The sequence below is a fragment of the Anas platyrhynchos genome, chromosome 4 (assembly GCF_047663525.1).
Source record: "Anas platyrhynchos isolate ZD024472 breed Pekin duck chromosome 4, IASCAAS_PekinDuck_T2T, whole genome shotgun sequence".
Taxonomy (NCBI): domain Eukaryota; kingdom Metazoa; phylum Chordata; class Aves; order Anseriformes; family Anatidae; genus Anas; species Anas platyrhynchos.
Genome location: NC_092590.1, coordinates 27507064 through 27531546, shown reverse-complemented (window position 1 = coordinate 27531546; position 24483 = coordinate 27507064). Strand labels below are relative to the sequence as shown.

General features: G+C 33.1%; 1 protein-coding gene across 2 annotated transcripts in view; it reads right to left on the bottom strand.

The window, feature by feature from the left end:
* Positions 1–370: 370 nt before the first annotated feature.
* Positions 371–24483, bottom strand: part of GLRA3 (glycine receptor alpha 3) — a 92527-nt gene continuing 68414 nt past the window's right edge. The window contains exons 7-10 of one of the 2 annotated variants that reach the window (XM_027456514.3): positions 18658–18872; positions 16875–17021; positions 10677–10796; positions 371–6754 (exon numbers count right to left, since the gene is read on the bottom strand). In XM_027456514.3, coding sequence (XP_027312315.1) covers positions 6482–6754; positions 10677–10796; positions 16875–17021; positions 18658–18872 — 755 coding nt within the window. In that variant the 3' untranslated portion in view covers positions 371–6481. The remainder of the gene's footprint in view (positions 6755–10676; positions 10797–16874; positions 17022–18657; positions 18873–24483) is intronic. The other variant, XM_027456515.3, reaches the window with a different exon arrangement.

The following is a 24483-nucleotide window of genomic DNA, read 5'->3' as shown; positions in this document are numbered from 1 at the left end:
TTTGTTTGAAAACCTAAGTTTTCACTTTTTTTTTTTTTTTTTTTTTTTTTCCAGAACAGGAACCCATTCTCTGCCTGTATTCTGGAGAGACGACTTTCTCTCCATTCACTGTAAAGGAAGACTTGAAAAATCAAACTCCTAATTCAATGCCTGCTATACTCCCTGAAAACACCTTTTTGTGTATTTAATTAATTCAGTATTTTGGAGCTTAATCTGAATTTAAGGCATTTAACTTAATCTGTACCTTCTCTCTAAAGTTTTTAATACCAAAATATTTAAACGGTAATGCACCTTTACTACTGGTGAGAATTGCATTTTTTTTCCCAGTGGTATTGATAGTCCCTCTTGTGACTTTAAACACATTGCATGGTTTATGAAAAGAAGTTGTTTATTATTTTTGAGGAAAATATATATAATAACATGGGTGACACCATAAATTTCACGTTTTAAGATTCCCATCTGCAGAGAATATCAGTTTAAGTGCAATATGATACTGAAATACAATAAAAAGTACTTTAATCAAATCCATGCACAACACATTTACAGATTTTTACTAAAAAGGAAGTACTTTGAGATGAAATTGCCAGTGAATGTTATCTAGACAGAATTCACAGGAGAATATGTTTAAAACTCACAGACAAGTTAGTAATACTTTTTTTTTATTTTTTTTTTTTAGCCTTTAAAAAGCTCCGATCACGAACACACAAAATACTGTATATTATGTTAAACCTTTAGGTCAAAAGCTTATGGCACAATTTCTTTTTTTATACAGCTCACAATTACACATTCATGGAACATCAGTTGCTATTAGTCCATTTCATCCATTAACATCACTCTGCCAAACACTAAAAATACAAACATAAGAAAAGTTTCTTGCATATTTCACAAAGATGAAAGTGAAGAAGTGCAGTAATATTTAAGAAAGTCAAGAATACAGGATGAGCCAACATTTTCCTGGCATTTAACCCACTGCTTCTAGCAATCTAACCTGCTTCCACAAGCCTTCCAAACTGATAATATTTCAGTAACTTCTATAGGTGACGTGTGTTGCCTGAAGGCACCTTTTCCATAACCACTGAAAAATAGAATATCTATTTTATTATTAACAAGTGGCTTAGTTTGCGATTGATAGTTTTACTTCTTAGTTGTCTCAAAAAGGAAAAAAGCCATGATGGTCTGATATTGTTCTTATCTAAATAGCCATTTGATTGTACAGTGAGATGTGGATAAAGTTATTTTACTACCTTACAGGGGTACTGCAAGAATTAATAGCTCATTCAGCAATTTCACAGTATAAGGCCAAATTCTGCTCTGTTGGATTGGATTAATTCCTATTATAGCTCAAAGGAGAGCAGAAGTTGCACATAAAATATATTTACTTTTTGCAACAAAGTATCTCAGCTTGGGCTGGGAACTGTATAAATAATTTCATTTCTAATATAAAATTATTGCTAAAAATAATACATTTAATATTATTTTTTTTTAAGTTTAAGGAAGACTTTCCCTACTGTTAAAAATATAAGGTTTTATACAGTTTATCTTATTCTGTTTCTATCTACAGTATCAACCTACAATTCTCTAACAGGTTATAATACAAAGTGGAAACAATACCTCATTCTTTAAATGTAAAGTGCACATCTAAATATATGACTTTCTAGTGATTAAGGAGAATCACCTCTCAAACATCACAAAGGATTCTTTATAAAATAGTTTATAAAAAAGTTATGGAATCAACACTAATAAAAAGAATCCAAAGAAAATCATTATATTATTGAACTGAAGTAATAATTAAATCCCATGTTCTTCCTGAATTCCACTAACCTGCTTAAATAATAGTGCTTGCTGTCAAAACTCGTTGAAAGAAAAAATGTGCTTTATTTTGATGTTCAAATAGCTAAATTGTAATAATAAAACACTATTATCCCTTCTTTCCTTTCTCCCTCAAGCCTCCCCTACTTTATTACCTTTATAGACAAAAAAGCCAACCCTCTATGTAAATCTATTTTGTTGATATTTGGATATAGTTTTAGAAAAAAAAAACAAAAAACCAAAAAAACATTTTGCTATGTGGAGTTTAAGCAGGAGTTTGGTAATGTAGGTCACTAGTCAAGGCCTGTGGTAGCTGAGTATATCTATTCCACCTCTGTGGGACCTTTCTTATCCCCTCTCAAGGACATGAAGTTTCTGGCCTTACTAAGGGGAAGATGGTTTTGGCCACATTTCTTCCAGTACAGGAAGAAAAGACAGTCACATGTGAAATTCCAAATACTATGGGCTTTCTCTCTGTCTGTTATGCTATGTACAGCCCAGGCTTTTTCTCATGTACCTTCCTGCTCTGCTCATCTTTCCATTAAGAAAGCATATGGTGTGGAAATCAGTTCTCCATCTGCACAGGTAGAAACTACTATTCCATGAGAAGAAATATATTGCATAAATCCTTGCCCTACTGCTTCCACCTGTAGTAGTATACCTATTGGTAATGGAGGCTTCATATTTCCTTCTTTCCCCTTTTTGGTGACCGGTGCCAGCTCTTTAGCTGTGGAATTCCTCCAAATCCTCATTTTTTTTTTTCCTCTGATTTCATTGCATTGCATGGATATTCTAGAGCCACTATTTTATTTTTGAAAATTAGAATTAGTCTATAGAGTCCACAGAAATATGACCTGAACAGTGCAGAGTCTGTACTTATTGTGAATAATTGCTGGGGGCAAAGCTGTGTTGGCTGTTGCCTGTCAGGTAGGGGTTGTGCATACAGGAAGCCTTCTTGTATGGCTTTGCTAAGGGCCTTTACTCTGGAGAGACTAGGTTTAGTTATAGTGAGATGAGGTAGCTATCTACTTCAGCCTGATGAATGTGGTCTATTTTAGATGTAGGAGAAGACCTACTAGATACCATCTCCTTTAAGTATCGTTTCCTTGATTCTGTTTCTGCCTCTCCACTATTTCTTTTGCAGGATTGTATTAGACCACAGTCAGATAAATACCACTTTCCATTCCTGCCCCTTTGTAATCTAATTCCCTGCTATTTTACTGTACAGTTACAAAAGAATCAGCTCCCACACTAATTTTAACTGATGACGGTAACTGTTGGTTCCAGCTTTGTATAGAGGGCTGGCATGCCTATTGGCATTTTTAGGCTTTTCCCATAGTCAGTGGTGAATAAGTAGACATTCTCACCTTGAGTTTTCTTAGAATCTCGACTGACATTTCTCTCTTTCTTTGCCATGTGACTTAACACTAAATAATTTAGGAATAATCAAAATGAAGTTTAAATTTCTTTTGATAAACACATTATTTAGTGGACTGCAGAGGCTTCTGTTACCTTGGCAAATGTTATGATTCCAGAAAAAAATAATTCAAAACCATCAGCACAGGAAAGACCTTGGTTCAATCACATCAAAGTGGAAAACATTTACTTACCTAGAACAGCAGGATGATATGCCAAATGTTCTGTACATTTGAAAACATCATTATGGAACCATTTTTACTTTCCCCCTCTGTTTGAAATACTTTGGGTATTAACTGATTACTAAATAATAATAATAATAATAAAAAAAAAAAGTTTCACCAATACTGTAGAGTTTAAATGGTTTAAATATTTAACTCTCTTTATTTTCAATATACCTTGTTAGAAGACTGACCATTATATGAAAATCTTCTTTATAGAGGTAGGGAGTGCTCAGCTTCCCAATGTAATGGCCTATGAAAGGGCTACATAAAGGAAGGCATATCCTTTTATTCTTTGCACTGTCCAGAATTCTTTCTTTTTAGAGGGAAGAAATAAGGCCATTTTCTTCTTTCCTCTCCTCATACTTCATGACTGAAAAGATGACACAACACTAGGCACTATCTAGTCAGCCATCTACAGGTCTCATTTCTTTAAAATAGAATATATAGGTAACAATCCATTGGGGAGGTTAGAAAATTATCATAGAATCATAGAATCATAGAATATCCTGAGTTGGAAGGGACCCTTAAGGATCATCAAGTCCAACTCTTGACACCGCACAGGTGTAGTCTTATGTTTTTTTTTTTTGTTTTCTTTTTGTTTTTTTTTTGTGTGTGCGTGTTTTTTTAGTATGCTCTATTTTTTTCTTAGATTAGCATGCTCCAGTCAAAGAGAAATATGACACAAGGGTTATTCCTCCTCACTGCAAGGAAATTGTCCTTCTTGCTAAACAGTTCTACATTCCTTTCGACTCATGTTTTGTCAGTGTTGTAATCCAATCTCTCTTTTATCGCTCTCAAAATTTCCTGTATGAAAGCAGATTTTTTCAGCCTTAAAAAGGGGAGAAAGAAATCAGGGCTAAATTTGTTTAGTTCTGCATTACTCAAATTAGTTAACATTTTCAAAATAAGGTAGTGATACATGTGCAAGAGCAACAGACTATGGAGTGATTGGGAAAGAGACAATGTGAACCAGGCATTAGAAACTAGAATAACTAGGAGTTATTCTGGCCAGCATTACTTATGCACTTATCTCTCCAATTAAGAATTCTTTATTGAACAGAAGTCAGCTGTTCTAGAGGGAAAAAAAAAAAAAAAAAAAAAAAAAGCCTACTTCACTGGTAGCAGAAATAAATTAACATCCCTTTTCATATCAGATAGTTTATGACAATTTAAAGGAAAGAAATATAATACAACTGAAATGTCAGCCATTAGTTCATGGATCAGCACCCATATTTGTAAATGAACAGGATTTTTTTGGAACATGCACATAAAGAAATAAAAAAGAAAACAAAACACCTTACCAAATAATAATTGTTTAAAGTGAATTGAATTAATTTCAGATCATAAATGAAACACAACTATAAAAAATAATACTCTTTTAAAAATATTGGAGGAGTATACATCTTTCTGAAACAGATGAACAAAATCTGAGAGCTACTATTTTAGAATCTCCCTAACTAATCCTTGGAGGAAAACAATAACAAACACATCCAAACCCAAGGTTGCTATGTTATAATCCTCAGTGTCGAGTTATATTGCTTCTATTACTTCATATTCAGCGTGCCTTTGGCAGTGCACCAGATGTTTGCCTCCAGCTGTATTTTGCTTTTGTATACACATTCTAAGCAATAACAAAAGCAAAAATTTAAAACACGTTCAAAACAAAAATATTTTGCAATGAGAAACAGCCTCAGCTACTGGACTTAAAGTAATGAGTAATTCTAAATATGAGATTTATATCTTAGCATGTTTTTGTTTTTCAATGGAGAAGATTGGCAAGAGTAAACACTTGCCTGCAAGCTATGTCATAAATGAGATCTATCGTGTTATAATCAAAAAAAAAATAATAATGTGACTTATTTAATAATAAAGAGGGAAAATGCCTCTGAGTTCTAACAGTTTTTATCCTATTTATTATATGAAGTGCAATAAATGTGAAATACCATTCAGATCCTTTTTCATATTTCAGAAGAGTCACATTTTTCTAAGTACTTCTTAACCAATATCTAAATCATATAAGTATACTTCAAAGAATGCTACAGAAAACTTGATGCACTCTTAAATTCAACCTCTTATGACATATATAACACGTAGGAAATCTATATCGATAAACAGAGGGGTACCCATCCTCCTAATATTTCATTTCATCAATATATGTTGAAACAGTTGATTATTTGCTTTTAGTTTTGGTTCAAGATCTCTTTGTACTGCATCAATATAAAGCACTGCAAAATTTTGATGTAGTTTGCCTATCTCTAATGCTGTATGAGTTTTATCAATTAAGAAAAAAACAATATATAAAAAGGATTTAAAAAAGATTCAATTATTAAAGTTTAGGTAATTACAAGAAAGAAAAAGTCGTTTAGAGGAATCAACACTTTGCAAATGTTGTTATATTTTCAGTGTGATAAGCAGACTACCAAACTGTAAATACCTTGTGCTGGCTGAGATTATTTCAACACACACTTTCCAGGGGATTGATAATATGAAATTTATTGAATAAATTATACAAGTTAAATGTGCCAACTGTGCCTCAGGTCCTGTCCTTAAGACAAATCCTTAAAAATCTAAATTAAAATAACTAATGTTTCATTATGTTTTAAAATTAAAATAAAGGTGGGATTTTACCTAGAGTATGCTGGATATTTCTTTCTGTTTTTTTTTTTTTTTTTTTTTTTTTTTTTTTTATGCACCAGAATTAAAAAAAAAAAAAAAAAAAAGAAAAAAAGTAAGGAACATCAAAGAGTACAATTATACCACTATGTAACAGTAAGTATAAACACGCTTCAGTAGAGAGAGATTTATAATAAGTTGTTAATGTTTAATTTGACACAGAATGTTTGCAGCAGCAGATGTATCTTCTCTGCTGTCAGTCTTCCATTCCACTCTGGCTGGGTATTGCAATCCATGCATGATCTTTCCCCCCATCCAGTGTTTTTAGGTTTCCCAATTGCTCCTGACTTACACATTTCTAACAGAAGGCCTCCTGTTGGTCATGGCAGGATCTGTATGGACTGCAAACCTTAATCTTGTTATTGGTGAATGTCTTCATGCCTAATGATTTTGTAAATTACCCAGTAAAAAATATTGAAAATCAGAAAGGCTAATGGGAAACAAGCTCTGGAAATTGTGTCTATCTTCTTGGCTCGGTCGATGAATACCTTTCTCATCTCGTCGGGGCTCTTTGGTGCAGTTTGAGCAGGATTATTAGGCCCCTTCTGTGTCACTCCATCTTTTGCTTGCAGACATGGCCCCACTCCATATGCTGCTGTAAAACTGAATTGGCTTTCCCGTACGTCATCATCCTGTTGTACAAAAAAAAAAAAAAAAGGCAAAAAAAAGGCAAGTTTTTTTACAGATTATTTTTTTACAGAAATTGTACCAACCACTAAATACCAGGTATTGCACCTTTAGCATGGTGACTTTTTGAACCCCCTTTTTATTTTAACTGGTTGAAATGTCAGCCTTATCAAAGTGTCTGTGAAAATACATCATCAGATTTAAAAAGCCCAGAATTTTTCTACTTGTTTAGAGACTCCATAATCTATTTAGAGAAAAGGCAAAGCTTAGTAAACTGGTTTACTAGCTTAGGAAACTAATGGTAATCAACGCCCAACTTCTGATTTATTCTGATTGGTTTTCATTTTCCCCATTTACAGTAAACATCTGCGATCTTCAACTGGGCAAGTTTCACATCGGTCTTTCATGCAACAGTCATTAGCTCTGTATGTTGCTTGACAATATGGGATGGCCTTTAGCGATACAGGTAGTAACAATGTTCAAGTTAATATTAGTGGGAATTCTGCCTGTTTGATTTTGTATGTTAGTTAATCTTACTCATATGCCTTCATTCTACTGTGCCCTGTATTTCAGATAAGCAGAATAGTATATAAAGCATCTTACTTTGGAATAGAATAGAAATAGTACTAAACTATTTAAAATAAAGTTAATATATTAAAAATATTTTAAATAAGCTTTAAAATAAAATGCATGAAAGCTAAAGGCCAGATTTTCTTCTGAACCATTCTTTTGACAAGTAAAATGCAATCTGGCAAAGACATTCTGAATTTGGTGAGCTCTAACAGAAAGTGATTTTAAATCACAAAAACAAAGTAGGTGGTCTGAAGATCATAGCATGCATTTCTAGAATGTGTTTTTTGTTAGGAGACACATTTTATACTTCTCTTTACCTGGTTGCAAATATTTTTAATAAAGGAGATACAAATGCAGGGTGATACATAGACTGTAAAGACAGAGCCAGATTTTGGATTGAAATACATTCCAACATATTCTACTATGTATGCTACTCAAGAATAGTTATATGATTTTGATGACATTTACTTATTTTTTTTTAATGACAAATTTTAAATTCAGGGTTTTGTGTTTTCATGTCTAATTCAACCTAGTTGCTTTAAGATTCTAGACTTTTGTAAAAAATGACAGAGATATGTTACTACTTAAATAAGTATTTTGGAAAATCATTCTCATAAACAATATAAAAGAGTCGATTTTTCTGTTGAAAGAGAATTTTTGATATTTCAAATCTCTTCCCAGCTTAAAATAAAATAAAAAGTAGAAAATGTTTTCTGAAGCAAGTCAAATAATTAGTGTTTTGTTTTAGTAATTCTGAAATATTTTTGTTTTATTTAAACCTCTTACACTTATAAATGTAATTTCTCAGCAAATACTTTAAATCCAAACTTCCAAGCTTTTCATTTTGAAAATGCCTGTAGCATTTTGAAAATTCAAAAAATGTTTTTGAATGGAGAATTAATTATAAACATATTTAATGTTTTAATTAAGCAGAGCTTGCTAGAAGAAACACAGCTAATTTATTAGTTTTTCTTTTTTTTTTTTTTAAATCAGTGAAGTTTATTATCAATATTAACTGAATCAATTATCTACAAGAGAATGAAGATAAATTACTGTTTGAAGTGAGCTGGTTGGCACACAGCACGAACATCCAGCATGGCTGTAGTTATCACCAAACTGATATACTTTTTCATATATGTACATTGCATAAACTTATAGACTACTATAGTTCACTGAAACTACTGTATATTGAATCTGTATTGTAATTCTCACATAAAAAATCTAACAACAAAAATAAAGAAAAATTAACATGAAAGCAAAGGACGAGGAAAAAATCACTGAATTCCATATGTAGATGAATAACAGAAATACAAAATGATGGGATGATTTTTTGATGACGTGATAAAACAAATAGCTAAATACTACAGCAGACTTCCTTTCTTCTCAGAAAGGAATGGGAAATAACGTTTTAATAGTATCTGTATTCCAGAAGAGTTGCAATGGTCATTCCAGTTAACAGAATTTAGTACAAATACATAGAGTGAGAATTTTTTCTAAACTGTCCATGTAAGCACCTTTAAACATAAAAAAAATCTGTGATAATCAGGGTTTTAATCTTTTTACGTTTCTCCATAAAATAATGCTTATGATTGCATCAGCTCAAAATAATTATAAAATGATTCTGCTGAGTATCAGCTCTCTGTTGGATGAGTTTTTTTAGACACTCTGCTTTAACTTTACCATCTCTGCTCTATGCTTATGTGAATTGAGTGATTCCCCTAGAATGGTTTTAAAAGCCAGGTCTCTTCTTATTTATTTGTTTGCAGACAACCTAAACTTAGTCTGCAAGCAGACTGCTTGTAAACACTGTCTGCTGTTGAGGAGGTGATGTGATGGTCCTTCGAGGAGTCTACTGTTTCTGCCCAGTGACTGTTAGGTGATATTTTTAATGAGGGCAGATTGGATGGTTAGAGTCTGCCAAGTCAGACCAAAGTGCAGAGCAGTAACGGATATACAGCAAAGGGCACCTTCCAGAGCACTGTAACATGCCAGGTACCACCATATTTTATTTTTTTTTTCTGGGGTACCAGCTGGTGTATCTAGGATGTAGTTCTGCAAGTTGTTCAGCCAGTTCATAAAGCAGAAAAAGCATTAATTTGGCCTCAGGTTCATATCTAAGGGTGTCCTTGAAAAGCGGGAAATATGATGTTACTATTATTGTTGATAACAAGTTTTGAGTGTTTTTTTGAAGGTATTTATATAAAATTACAGTGATACCCCGTTTGTATTTATAAATTGACTTGACTACAATCCCACTTTTTGACTAGAAATATTTCTGATAATCCATGTGTCTGAAGCCACAACTGTTAAAATCATATAATGGATGAACATTAAAGAGCCCCATACTTTCTTGTTGAGCATCTGGATAGTGAATCTTCCTGAAAAAGTCCATTGTTTTTTGGTTGAAATTTTTATTTTAAAATGTAGTAGGAAAAAAAATAATTTTAATTTTTATTATTTTGGTCTTTTGTGTATTTGGTTAGTGCGTAATCAATAAAGATTTTTTTTTTCTTTTTGATTTTTGATAAAGCTTTTAAAGTTTTAGTAGGAAAGACCTTCAATAAAACTTTGCTATGAATGTGATTTTCATGCATACTGCTTTGGATCTAACAATTTGAAAGTTATTCTTCATACAGGTACATGTAAATATTTTATTATCTCTGTCAAAATTATTGTCATTAAATAATGGTAATAATATCAGATAACATTTCTTATTTAGAAAACAAGAATTATTTCAAGGCATAAAGGAGACAATTTCAATTAGTTTATTTTCTTATCAACATTATTCTGCAAAATACTCAGCTATAAAGTAATAGCTTTTGGTTTCTGTGGCTTTTTGAATATGCTGCTTTCTGTTCATATATTTAATAATACATTTCTCTAGAGGAATAATATGCATAAGTACTATCAATATCTCTGTAGTGTTTTAACAGTAGGTTTTGGTAACAGCTTGAGGATTTACTTTAAGCTGTGGCTTTGATTATTTGAACAGTGTATGTTTATTGCTTATTTTTGAGTAATATATTGTTCTGCATTGCAAACAACTTGTTTTTAAATTGTAATCTTGTACCAGCTAATTTCTCCTTGAACTGATATCACTGTTCCTTTGAAGTTGCAGAAAGTAAAATTTTAATATTGTGTTTTAATCCAGATTTAAACAGATTAAATTGTATTACAAAATTAACAAGACAGGTACCTTTCTTAACATTTCACATCATCACATACAGGTAGCAATGAAGGTGCATGGAATCCACATGGGAAGACATTATTTCAGACAAAATACAGGGCCTCTGTTGTGGATATGTTGACTGGATATCACATTTTGACAAATGGGACATCTTCTTCATAGTTTACCCTTAAATTTGTACTGTAGATTTGAGGCAAAGTCCCGTCTATAGGTCCTGCACATCTCAAGCCATTGCTATGCTGTAATGATTCATTGATTTCATTTCCATCAAGAACTCCCTCAAAATACTTTCATCAAAATGGATGGGTTGACCAAAAAGAAAACAAAAGAAAAGAGGTGTGATTACCATTAAAGACAATCTAGTTTGCATGCTTATTTTCCTCACAAAAGATACTGTGCTCTTTAGATTTTTAAAAATAGAATTAAAAGATTTGCTATTTGTGAGAACTAAATATCTTAATTAAAAGCTAATCTAAAATTTGTGTTTTTTTCAGTATAGGTACACTTTTTTGGGGGGTTTGTTTTTGTTTTTCCCCATACAACGTAAATGCAACTAAGAAAAAGCACTGATTATATGTATGTTTCGTTATTCCTGTATGATATTTCTAATTCTGACTTTTTTTTTTCTCTTGTTTCTCAAGACCTAAAGGAGAGTAAATTTAAATTAACAATGTATACTTATTCATTCAGAAAGAATATTTCCATCCCATCAATAATGATGGGATGAAAATGTTAATGAAAATAATCTTTGTTAAACTACTGTGTTCATTGGCCAGATTTCTTTTCCTGATGGAGTCACAGCACTGTAGATCATATGCTTACTACTAAATGAAGTCTTTAATTGTGATTGAAAATTTTCATGTTCTCAGGATGTACTTTGCTATTTCTGTAATCATAAAGAAATTAGACACTTTTGGAAAAATCTTCTATACCTATTGTTACGCCTGCTGGAAAATAGCAATGCATATAGGGTTTCATATTATACTGTAATAGCTGTTTTTATTTATGAGTGTGTTTGTAACACAATCCCAGACTTCCTCAAATCGGTTAAAAATTTTTATTACTTCTGTGGGAATTGCACTGAGCTTCTAAAAAGAAGTTTGCTTTGCAGTTATTTGGAATCACTGAGTGAGTTCCATAATTACAACCATAAAAGCAGTAGCCAGAGGGTGCAGTTATGCCTAAGAATCATCTTTGATGTTGCTGTTACTGTTGTCTAGGAAGAGAGTCTGCAAATACTGCACTGAGGTAGTGCAAGAAAGAGGCAGTGACTTTAGGTAAAAAAAGCATAAGGGAAATGGCAAGAAAAAATTACCTTTGGATGGCAAAATATCTTGATTTAGTACATAATTACATTATGTATAACTGTATAATTTTCCTTAAATCTCAATTGTTCTTACTTTGTTTGCCACAGTCATTTACTGTATTTTTTTTTCTCCAAGTACACTTTTTAAGAGTATATGTATCTCCTATATTTTTAATCAGCATTGAGAAAGCATAACTCATTACTTTGACTAGATTTATGAAAAACAAAGCAAAGTATGAAGGAAAAAAAAAAAAGCTAACCTGTTTGAGGATATGTTTATAACTAGATTTTAATCCAACAATTTGGACAAAGAGTCCAAAAAATACAGAGAGACACTTGGTAGGTACAAACACAAGGTACTGCATTTAGCACAGAGTAATCAACTTCACAAACATAAGATTGAAAGCAAATGGCTCTGCAATAGTTCTGGAGAAAGAAGTGGGAGTTATGGAAGATCACAATCTCGTTATGGATGAATGTTGTTGTTGAAAGGGCAAACAGCAAACTGGTTTGGATAAACAAGTGCATACATAACTTGCATAAGATGATCCTTTGGCTGCGCTCAGCTGTTACTGGCTACTTTTTATGTTGAAAATATGTTTTAGAGAACTATGTGGAATTCTTAGGAGAATTTCCAGGGAAGGAACAATGGATGAAAGTGTGGAAATATGCCCCGAAGGAAAAGGTTGTACAAGCTGGGAATATTTAAAGAAAGAAGATTGAATGGAAAATTATAAATAAAGGAATGAGATAGTCTGTTCTCTGTGTCCTTTCTAGATAAGCCATGAGAGGCCAAAAAAGACATGAGTAAAACAAACAAACAACAAAAAAAAAACTTTCTAAACCATTGGAGTAGAATGCAGGGGAGGTTGTGGGATTTTTATGACTGGGATGAATTAAGTATAACTGATACTGATTTAGGTCAGGAAAATGGATTAATTGACCTCCCAGGGGCATTCCAGCACTGACATTCAGTCATCTGACTGTTGCTTAGGTTACCTGGTAAAAATAAGTATTTCTTGCAACAAGCACATCTTTTTAATTACAAAGAGAATAGGCTTTGGAAATTCTTCAGTTGCCCTATCATAAACAGAAATTATTCATACATGTTCTATTCTGTCAACACTTATCTGAAATGAAATATATCCAAAATTTTTTAAATCATCTATATTTGGACTTCTGAAGTGCAATCAAATCACTAGGAATTTTACCATATTTTACAGATAAAATTCCAGTGCCAGGAAAAAAACCTGTATTTATCAGTGGGAATTCATTCTAATAAGGGTTGATTTTTTTTTTTTTTTTTAATCTGACAGAACAGTTAAAAAATAATAATAATCCTAGTAAAATGTCTCAAGATGGAAAGAGTAAAGGATGAAAAAGCCTACTAAGTTACCCTAATTGCTGTATTTCTCTAATCTATCTGTATATAAGTATGAAATAGAATGGCAGTTTTCACTTTGAAAAGAAAGAGAATTTTTAAATGCAATCTCTCAACCTAACTCCTTTTTATGCCTTTTGATTTTGTGGTCAAATAAATATATCTTTATATGTAGTTTTAGAAATCAATGCAATCTAATTCCTGAGAACCAGTGGCTGTTTGACCCAGTCCATATGGATAACAAACACATACAAAACTACATAATCATGAGCTACAGTAGCTGACTTTGAAAAAAATAAAAGAGAAAGGAAACACAAGTTATTTTGACTTATGATCCTAGGGCCTGCATTTCGTGTTAGAAATTGTGGTGAATAAATATCATCTGTGGTAAGAAAGACTAGTTATTAACTCCTTGCTTAATCCATAAGACATCATTTATCGTTTGTATACTGGAGGGTTTAGGATACAATCCAAATTTTTGAAGAGATAAAATCTCCATGCCTTTAATGTTTCAAGTTCTAGTATATTTGTTGGGCAACAAATGGTTTAATAAGACTTTGAGAAAACGAGAAACAATTAGTTGAGCTGTCTCTGGAGCTTGAGAGTTTGTATTGTCAAAGCATGAGCACTGGACAGGAGCCCTAACTCTACACAGAATTTGAGTCAGTTAAGATTCTATCAGTTAATCTTTTCCGAAAAATGTCTTTTTGTTTGAAACCATAAACTTGCATGAGAACAAAGCATTTTGGGGTAAACTTAAGTTGAGAAACCTGTGTTATGATAGAATTTACAGAGATGGAGGAAGGGAAAACCACGTACCCTTAAAGTATATATAAAAGTACTATATATAATACTCTTACATGGGCTGTAGAAAACTCATGCTCTTTCTGTATCATGCCAGGGAATGTCGAAGCTACATGGTTATTTGTTATTATCAGATGAATTGATCTCTCATATTTCTTCCTTTTTTTTTTTTTTTTTTTTTTTGAATAAGTGTTCTCAAGACATCAATGTTATCCTGATATAGAACTGGTTGTTTAGAGAGAATGGAAAAAGTAAATATAATGGAAAATCTAGTAATTTGAAAAAGTAATGTTCTATCAAATTCTTTAATGTATATTTTTTTCCTTTCTCAGTCTAGACTTCTGGAGTTAATATAGCTAACAGTAAATTGAATTTTTTGCTATCACTATATAGATGGAAATAGAAGAGCCTATTGTCCTCTCTGTATGCAAAATGCAAACAATATTTAAAGATTAAAAAAAAAAGTCTCAAAAAGTAGAAAAAAGAACAAGTTATTTTGTGTTTTTATTGCCGAAAATGAACACCAATTTTATAACAAAATAAGTATTCTTGAAAGGAAAAGAAAGAAATCTACACCAAGAAAGTCTTTTAATATTGCAATGGAAAGTAAAAATAAAAATAATAAAAAGGCAAATTAGCTTTTTGTAAAAGAAGCTAACATCTTTTATTTTTTCAATATGTGCTTTGAGAACATGAAAGTAATTAAAGAAATTATTTGGTAATAGGTTTTAAATATGAAGAACAAGAAAATCTAGACCCTTGTCGGAGGAAAATCTGGGATTATAATATAGAGTGTTTGCAGGCAGTAAAGAAATGTTAAAATTATAAAATACTTGACTAGCTAAAAAGAAAGTATAATATTCATTTCTCTATATCTGTTATGTATCTCTTAGATACAGCTGCTCAGTGGATTTGTGTTGTGAAGAAAAACATTGAAACGCATGCCTTCAGTATCTATGGGGAGTACCTGATAATTTACTAGGTACCCTGCAGTCTCTAAGTCTGATCCCCTAATTTATGGGTACTTACTTGACAACACACCTGAAGTTTTAAGTCTGTCTAATGGAGTATAAAATTGGAATGAAGACTGTTGTGTGTGATTCAAAAACACCATGATTACCATAATGCCAAACACTGCTCCAGCAAAACATTAAAGTCAATAAGGCCATTCAAGTGCATACGTTTTTCTGGAAATGCTGGGTATACTGTGGATTCTTCCTCAAATACCTCTAAGCTGAAATTTGATTGATTGTGATTGCTGAAGAAGTGCCTTTGGTGAGCTTGAAGTCTTTCTAGGAGAAGGTTGGAAATATATTGGGTTTGTTTCTGAGGAAGGAAGGTAGTATCACTTGCCAGTTTTTAACTCTGTGGTATTTAAGATAGTGAAAAAACATAACCTGAGTCAAATATGGTGAATGTGTCTGAGATCTAGAGGACACTATGATACATGGTGAAAAAAACAAATGGACTAAAAGTATAGTCACATAATATATCACTTACCACAGCTGTTTGTATTTGATACATGACACATTTTTTGCGTCACCTGCCCCCTGCCAAGTAATCCATATCTGCCCAGACCATTCCCCACAGTCCAAACCTTTAAGAAGCTTTCAGAGCTGCCATATTTTACAATAAACACCCTGTCACAACAATGCTGCTTTCCTACTGTGTGTATCAGAAAGTGTTTTCTGCTGCTGTCAGCAAAAACAAAAAAGTACATTTTTCATGTGGACAAATGTTGAAAGCAGATAAATACAGTCTGATTCATCCTCTAAATTATGGCAAATGAGTTTCTCTATGTACCTGGACAAGACTGAACACACAGGAAGAAGCAAATGTATGAAAATGTCATTTCCATTTGTCTGTCTAGCCATCTTTTAACATGGAGTCTTGCTTGCCAAGATTGCTTAGATAGGTTTACAGTGTTACAGATTTCCAATATCTTCTAAGTAAAGGGGAAACAACCTGTAAAAAACTTCTCCTTATGATATAAGGAGTCAATTGAGGTAAGTCTTTAGGAATGAAAGATGCCTGAAGTTGTCATATCACTGCAGTCAAACATTCATCTATAATAATATTCTAGGTAGTGACTGAAAGTCTGTGAAAGGCACTGCATGACCGCAGTGGTGGGTACTCATTTAATGAGTAGGTTGCAGAAGTATTCTCTCTTTGAAAAATCAGTTTTATGTATTGTAAAATGTTTTGCTTATTTCAGAATTTAAATTTGTAGTCTCAGCTGCTAGACTTTACGTTATCAGTTACTTATTTTACCAGTAGTCTAGATGGCTTCAGCCATAAAATAAGTATAAATAACTGTTGCTCTGTTAAATCTCCTTGCTAATTTTATGAGGAATTTAGACTGAATTAGCATGACATAAGGAAAAAATACCATTCTTAGACCTTTAAAAATGTGTATCCCACAGATAATATTAATTGAAGTAATTTTTATGTTAAAAAAAAAAAAAGCATGAAACATAGCTGTTAAGTCTTTGAACTGAATACTGGAATGAAATTAAGGAATATTGTTTGTTGAATCTCAATGCAGTACAAATTACTGCAAGTACCAGTAATATTCATCCACTGAAGTATAATCTGACTCTTCTAACAGAGTGAAATTCGTGCTTGTGCAGATGGCTCCCACATGGCCCATGCCTCATTTAAATCCCTCTTAATCCCTCTTTTGAGAATTCAGGTTGGATTTATGCATTGCATAGTCCTTGTAGTGACCCTCAGCCTAGAGTTAATTTCATTCTGTGCTGCCATTTTATCTATATTGCCAATTTAGGCAGCAGTATGTTTACCGAATTAAGCTTATAACCTGACATAAATCAATCCCTTAGACTCTTTTAAAGCTGGGAATACTGTTAGCTTTACCTTGTTCTTCTTCCTCTTCCGTCGGAATCGCAGGAGTTCTTTATGTTGCCTTGACACAAAGTTTACAGCTGCATATTCTAAAAGTGCAGAAAATACAAAGAGCAGACACACAGCCATCCAGATGTCAATTGCTTTGACATATGATACCTATGGAGAAAATAGAGCAGAAAAATAAATATGTTAAAACCATAAAAAATGTGATTTAATGTCAGGAGGAAGTCGATTAATATCTCCGAATCCCAACATTATTTTTGTCAAAAAAATCTTCACATGTAAGTTAGACAGTAAGAGGGACAACAACGCAATTTTTATACCTTAATTATTATTTTTTATAGTGTAGTCTTTCACAAAATGTCTACTATTTACCTCACTAAATGAGGTAATGTTTCTCTTATACTGTATAATTTATCATATATCATACAATGTACTGTATATTTGATCATAGACCAAATAACCCACAAGGATCACATGCTTTTCCTCCATTTCTCCCAATGAGTTCTGTGAAAAATACTAAGGAGAATAGCTTGTACTGGGACCAGTGAGAATTAATCTGTTATGCTGACTTAATGCTCCTGGAGTACAAATTAGGGGAAAGAAGGGAAGTAGACGCAAAACTCTGATATTTTCATTCTCTGCTAATACAGTAATGGTAAATTAAAGATATAGGTTCAAATAAGCCCTGTAAATTTTGACTCACTGGAACTACTGAAAATGAATTACAGAATAGATGAACTCACTACAGTGCTTCTTTGCCAAGCTCAGCTGCAGTCCATAATCTCGACTGGGAATGTAGGATGAGTTTGCTCTCTGTACCCAGATTTACAGGATTTTTATCATTTAAACCAGCATAGCTAGTATCAGGCCTCAAACACGACAAAAACATCTGCAGCTTTCTCTAGTAACCTCTTATATTCTTGTTTTTTTTTTTTTTTTTCTGAGGTTTTATAGTGTTCCATTTTCTTATCTGTTTATGCTACATTCAGATGTATTTGGATCCATATACTTGAGGTGCAAAGCACATGAACTTCTGTTTGGGTTATCTATTTTACTTAGAAAAAAAAATTAACAGACACCCTAAAAATACCATGGTAAAACTAATACAAAAGAGGACTTTGTGTGTTTGTGTTGTGCACATTTTTTCCCAGTAACTGCAATGAAGACATTCAAGGAATAACAATTAAAAGGAAAAAGAAAATCTTTAAAGAAAGGACAAGTCAGAAAACTTAAGTAGCTAATCACAGAAATATACTTAAAGCTATTTACACTGTGTAGTGAACCATTCTTTATACAACTTTTTGTAAGTTATTCAGCTTTACATTTTTCTATATTTTAATGTAATTATGTTTATAAATACTGTGTGCAAATTCATAATGTAGGCAGTTTCCAGGAAAGGAATATCATTGAGAGCAGGTTGGAATCTCTGACCTTTAGAAATTCATTCATATTTGCTAAGACTTTATCAGATACTGGGATCCAGAAAAGGACAAACTAGTCAATTGCTAACAAGCAACATTTACATAGTACAGAAAAACGTTGTTTTCATTACTTGCTGAGGTTTATGGTATACAGCATTTGGTTGGCTAAACAGTTGAGTCTGAAGAGAAATAGAATATAATTGACTGTTGGCTCAAAAAACACCCTAAATATTTTAAAGTTATCTCCTTCAGAACAGTAAATTCTAATAGTTAAAACACATATTATAAGTTTGATTTAAGGAGTTTATTTGCCCTGTAACATTATGATTTCATACTAATGTGGTACACACAAAGGAAATCCTACCTACCTTTGGAAGCGATGCTCGTGAACCTGAGCTTTGTGTTGTCATGGTCAGTACAGTTGTTATGCCTAAAGCCACTCTGGCTGGAGCTGCATCCATATTGATCCAAAATGACACCCAGGAGAGAATGACGATCAACAGACTTGGTATGTACATCTGGATGAGATAGTAACCCATCTGCCTCTCAAGGTGAAATCGGACTTCAATGCATGTAAACTTTCCTTTTTATAACAAAGAAGAAATGCTCAGTAGAAATAGAATGTTCTCTAAAGAATTTATACTTCATGAAATATACATGTATATGTTCCCTAATGAATTAAATGTTTTGATTTCTCTTCAGTGATTTTTAATATAAAGAGCCCCCATTATGATATGAATATTTATTGGAAAAAAAAGTGGACTGAAAACCTGCAAATTTAAGATTGAATAAGCTTTGGAACTCCTCCTTCCTTGTAAAAACAAAGAGATGATGGAAACACAAATCATTTTGATGTAGGAAAGTTTTGCTCTGCAATCACATTTGTTATCCCACTTACTGTTTGGAAATATTGCTGTCTGCAAAGAAAAGGCTTGCTTTCCTATTATTTTTTGTTTCAATTTTAAGCTTAAATTATTTTTTTTCTTTAATCTAGTGAATTGGGGAAAACTATAGTGACATCAGTTCAGACATTAAGTTATCAATAAGAGATTCTGCAAATTATGCCCCTTTATCCCCATACAGACCGTTTCAACTGAAAACCAAAATGACTGAGATTCAAGCAGAAATAGAAGACTTGCAATTAGGCTACCTTAGGAAACTGAGTGGCCTCATTTTCCCAAGTAGTGAACATCAAGCAACTTCCACTGATTTAACTTAGCGAGAAGAGAAAAATCTGTTGACTGCTCATAGAAGTGCCACAACAAGCAGGACCAGTGTTTTATCTAAATTTTTTACCCTGTAAGCTCTAGATTTTTTCACAGATCTTGACATGATTAGATTAAATCATTAGATTTTTCTAATTCTGCTCAGTGCTTATATTAATCACACATGAATGGTGCTGAAGGCCATGCTGTTACTATAAATAGTGTATATGTGAAACAGTTTCCTGTAGCAAGAAATATATATATGACATATTTCATAGTTGTTTGAAGGAAAGCATTTCCTAATTCTAAATTTAACTTGGAAAACCATCTATTTATTTGTTTCTTAATTGTTATGATTTTTGGTGGGTTATGTTTTCCAATAGTTTTTGATAGTATTTTCCTAATTCATCTTTATCTGCCAAAATGCTGCTTTATAGCAAAGGGTTCCATTAATAGTGCTTTAATATTCATCATATTAACAACATCTATATATCAGATTTATTTATAAGTTTTCATATTTATTATATTGTATGTTATGATGAGACAATAACATAAGGGATACAGAATCGAATATCAGATAAGGTCAAATGAAATGTTTTTATCCTAGACATAAGTGTGTAGAATTATATTCTGAACTTTCTGCTTTCATAATGTTTCTTTTAACAGGCCACTAATTCTTGCTATGGTATCAATAGTAAATACCATTTTGTGAAATTTGTATTCTGACAAGGAACTCAAAAACCCCACCATATTAAAAAAGAAAGTTATGAGATCCCATTAAATGTTCAATTTTTAAATGACATGATATACCACAGGAGTTTTATATCTGCCAGCTCAATTATTAGTTCCACTCCTAATTGCCAGCATTTTCTGAATACTATGTGCACTCCTGAAATCTGTGTCCCAAATCCTGGCTCAACCATCTGCTGCTCCAACTTCAAACCTGATTTCTGCTTCAGTCAAGGAATGAAGTACTGGTTTAAAGAAATTAATGGTAATTTTGCTGTTTACTTCAGAAAGGGATGGGATTTTCCCCCACATTTCTCTTCCAGTCTCTTCAAAATGCTGCCTATGAGATACGTTCTTTGAGCAGTTCAGTGCACCTCAGGTAACTACCTGCAGTTCTCCACTGACTGACCGTTGTCAGAATCATATTCTTACTTCAGGTTGGTCCTTACCCTGAAGATATATATTTTTGTGGTATTTGTTCTGTTAATTCAGCACTCTTGGATAGCTGTGGTCCCTTCTTTCTGTCAGCAGTTCAATGACTATATTCTTTAACCCTCCTGAAGACTGTCTACCCCATAGGCTCAAAATGGTATACCCTAAACTCCCATTATATCTCCTCCTTCATTGCTTGGCATATAATAGTGAGCTATGAAGAAAATAAGCTAACTTGGTTTTATGTCATGGTTATGTCATGTTAGCAGTCATAACTTGAAAATATCTTTTCTGTTTGTTTAATACCTTATTTAGATCATGACAGGCAATTGCTTTTGTAAAATAATTGTAATAATAGTAATAATTTTGTAAAATTTTGGCTATAAAATATTTGCTCTTTTTCTTCTTTAGAACTCCCTTCCCTTTCCCCACCTTCCCACTTTTTAGGCTTTCTTATACAACACAGAAAATAATCTTTGATTTGAAAATGTGCATTTGTAATGTTTGCAGTTGTTATAAGAGAATTTCTAAGATAGCCAAACAAGGATATCTGAAAAAGTAAAGATAGGAAAGCAAATTAAGGCAGATCTCAGAAATCACAGTAAATCATGGTGTTAAGGAGTGACAGGAATGTATCAACCCACTTTAGGTCTCTTTCAAAGCATTTCATATGGCATCATGTCAGCAACATTTACACGGTTCAGCATGCAATACTGTCTTCTTCTAAGGCTTCATATTCCTTTTTCAAAACAAACTAGGAAGAAAAAACAAGGACCAACAGAATGAATAATATATGCATAACTGGAATGTCAATAATCATTGGCTATGGATTGTACATTGGTTGTACTTAGCAAAAAGCTGGATAAGAAATCAAAGTCTTTTTGCTGAGTACTCAAGTGGACTTGATTTAATCCAGAGATCTCAGCACAAAAATAACATGCTCCTAAACCAGAAGCAATAAACACTATACTCATTCTGATATGGATTATTTTTATGTAGTTGCAAGCTTTTCAGATTCTTCTGAACTAAGGAGAAAGGTAGGAATATCTGTGGATAACAGAATACTAACAAACCAAAAGTGATTCTGAAAGAAAGGGATATAACTAGAAAATATAATATCCACAGGAAAGGAGAAAAAAAGGAGATTATGAAAAGGCCAGAATGAAAACTGAGTGATATGTCAGAGGAGTTATACTGAAAGACAAAATGTTTTTTGTTTTTTGTTTTTGTTTTGTTTTGTTTTGTTTTTTGGCTGGCTTCTGTAGTTTTGTAAACAACATTGAACAACCTGAAAAAAAAAAAAAAAAAAAAGCTTCCAAATTGCTTAACTCCACTGAATGTGTGACTTAGATTCATGCATAGTCTTAGGCCAAGTAAGTTTATAGACATATATATGTCTATATGCCTATATGCCGGTCCATATAGGAACCTGATGTCTCAGCACGGGGATTTCCCTCTCAAATGTAGCCACTTCTTCCCAGCTAAGATCACTGTGTTCCTCCTCCCCTCTGTTCCAACATAACACTGAAGAATTAGGTTAGTAGGTGGCAACTTCCCAGGGAGACTGGTGACTACCCAAGTAGACACTTTTCCTCTCCATTTTTCCACTGATAACTGTTGGCTTTCCGATCAGTGGAAGAAAGGCAGAAGCCAGAAGTCAGTCTTGGCAGCGTGGTTGCAGTGGTTGCTGATCTAAGTGTGGAAGGGGTAATGTTAGTTTTTGCCCTTCCTGTCTGACATCAGAACCACCTGCATAAACTTGGCTGATGAAGCAGCGTGGAAAAACAACATTTGCACTAGCAGATGTGGGCTTCAGTTAGAAGGCAGCCAGCAGAGGCTGTGCAGTTCTCTCCCAGCTTAAGCTATCATTCAGCTGTGTGCCTCCACTGTCTTCCTGTAGTCCATTGCCAAGTCAAAGTCATGTTAGCTGTGGTCTGATCTATTTGATTGAGTGCTTTAATGGATCAGAAGAGACATACTGTTGCAGTCATCTCAGATGGGGATGGAACGAGAAGCAGCTAAGAGCATTGCTCTAATAATTCATTCTCAGTGCATAAAAGGTGAGTACTAGTTAATTCTGATATGCACTGTAGATGTCAAGGAGAGTTGTTAGGAGGGATGTATGAAACCTTTGTAATATTGTGGTTTTGCTGAGGCTGAGCACCAAATTAAGGTTCTTTTTTTTTCAGTCTCATCTGCCTCAAACTGCTTCAGAGGCAGGAGCTGGTAAAACTTAAATTTATTTGTCCTCTTTTGGCAATCCTTAAGATAACCCTTGGGGGAAGTTCTTCATACTTTACCCTTACAATGTCATGGTCATTGCTATTCCTGGAAAGGAATGGAAAAATTCCTTCCTGGAACTGATAGGTTGAGTAACAGTATCTGTAACTACATAGAAAGTCTTCACAATGGAGAATCAGTTTAAGAAACAGCCAAGAAAATAGCATGCCTGAGAAATAATTAATAAAGATTAATTATATCTAAATTACTATCAAATTATTAAAAATCAACAATATAACAATAAATATAAAATCAATAAGTATGAACAACAACAACACAAAAAGGTATCTAAGTGTGCAGAGATTTAAATGTTAATCTATGCAGAATGGAAAGGTATCTGTTGAAGGTGCTGGTTCTTGATATTGCTTTTTATACTAGTCAGTCATACTCTGACTTTTCTTATAAGAATTAAGAATTATAGTTAATGCTAGTATCAAATCTACCAAGAAGTATTTGATGGAAAGGCAGAGGACTGTGTCCCAAAAGACTATGTGGCCTAATGAAATTACATTAAACTATTTACTTAAGCCAAGATTTTATATTTCCTGAGTAGGTAATGTAAATAAATCTGAATAATTCTTTATGGGGTCCTGCAGAGTAACAGTCTGAGAAGTGAATATTTTATATTCTGATTCTGACACATCTCCCAGTATGGATATAGACAACACAAATCTGTTTGTACCTACAACTGAGGATCAACTGTCAGCTAGTCCAAGGGCCAGAATTTTGCTAGCTGTGAAGATTTGTTAATGGAGTTCTGAGGCAATTGAACTGTTATCATAGACCTCTCTTCTAGCACTACATTTTCTCCCAGAATGCAGAAAAATGGCTAGAGGTACAGGTTTAGCATGATATTAAGTACTGATAGGAAAAAGAGAGTGGGACTTCTCTAGTGGCTAGAATATGCTCAGCCTAAATGGCCTACTTAGATTTAGGTCTCTTAATACAATATAGAGCTTCTCCCATTTGTCTGTCTTCTGAAAATCACTTTCCTAAGTAGCTCTACTCACCAAAAAAGATTCTAAGCACTCAATATAAAAATTTGCTTGAAAATTATGTTAGGCAGAGTATTTATAGGTGCTATTCTGAACCTCTGCAGTATTTTCTATTTTTAGACTTGTAAAAATTACAGTTTCTCATTTTATTTGGAAAAGAATACGTTACAAAATCCAACTGACACACTTTTCTCTATAGAGAGAAAAATAAAGACAGTCCTTTCTTCCAAAAGCAAAAGTTAAAAACTCTTCCAAGACAAAATAATGGGTGGACTCAAAAACCAGCAAGTTGGGGGAAAGGAACAGCAAATGCAGTACAGATGACTGTGGTGAATGTAGTCAAAACAGCGGTCTAATTAATCTGTGGTATCTCACAAGTGTCACTGAAGAGATGTGTTAAAGTGGGGAGATTAAAAAAATACTTTTATTTAGCTATGTAGATAAAATTAGTTTTTATCTATATTAGCTAAATAAAGACAGTTATCTGATGTTAAGTGTGAGATTCTGGGTCTACGGTTTTGGTACAGCAGTCTTTGCATGTGGGTTGTTATAC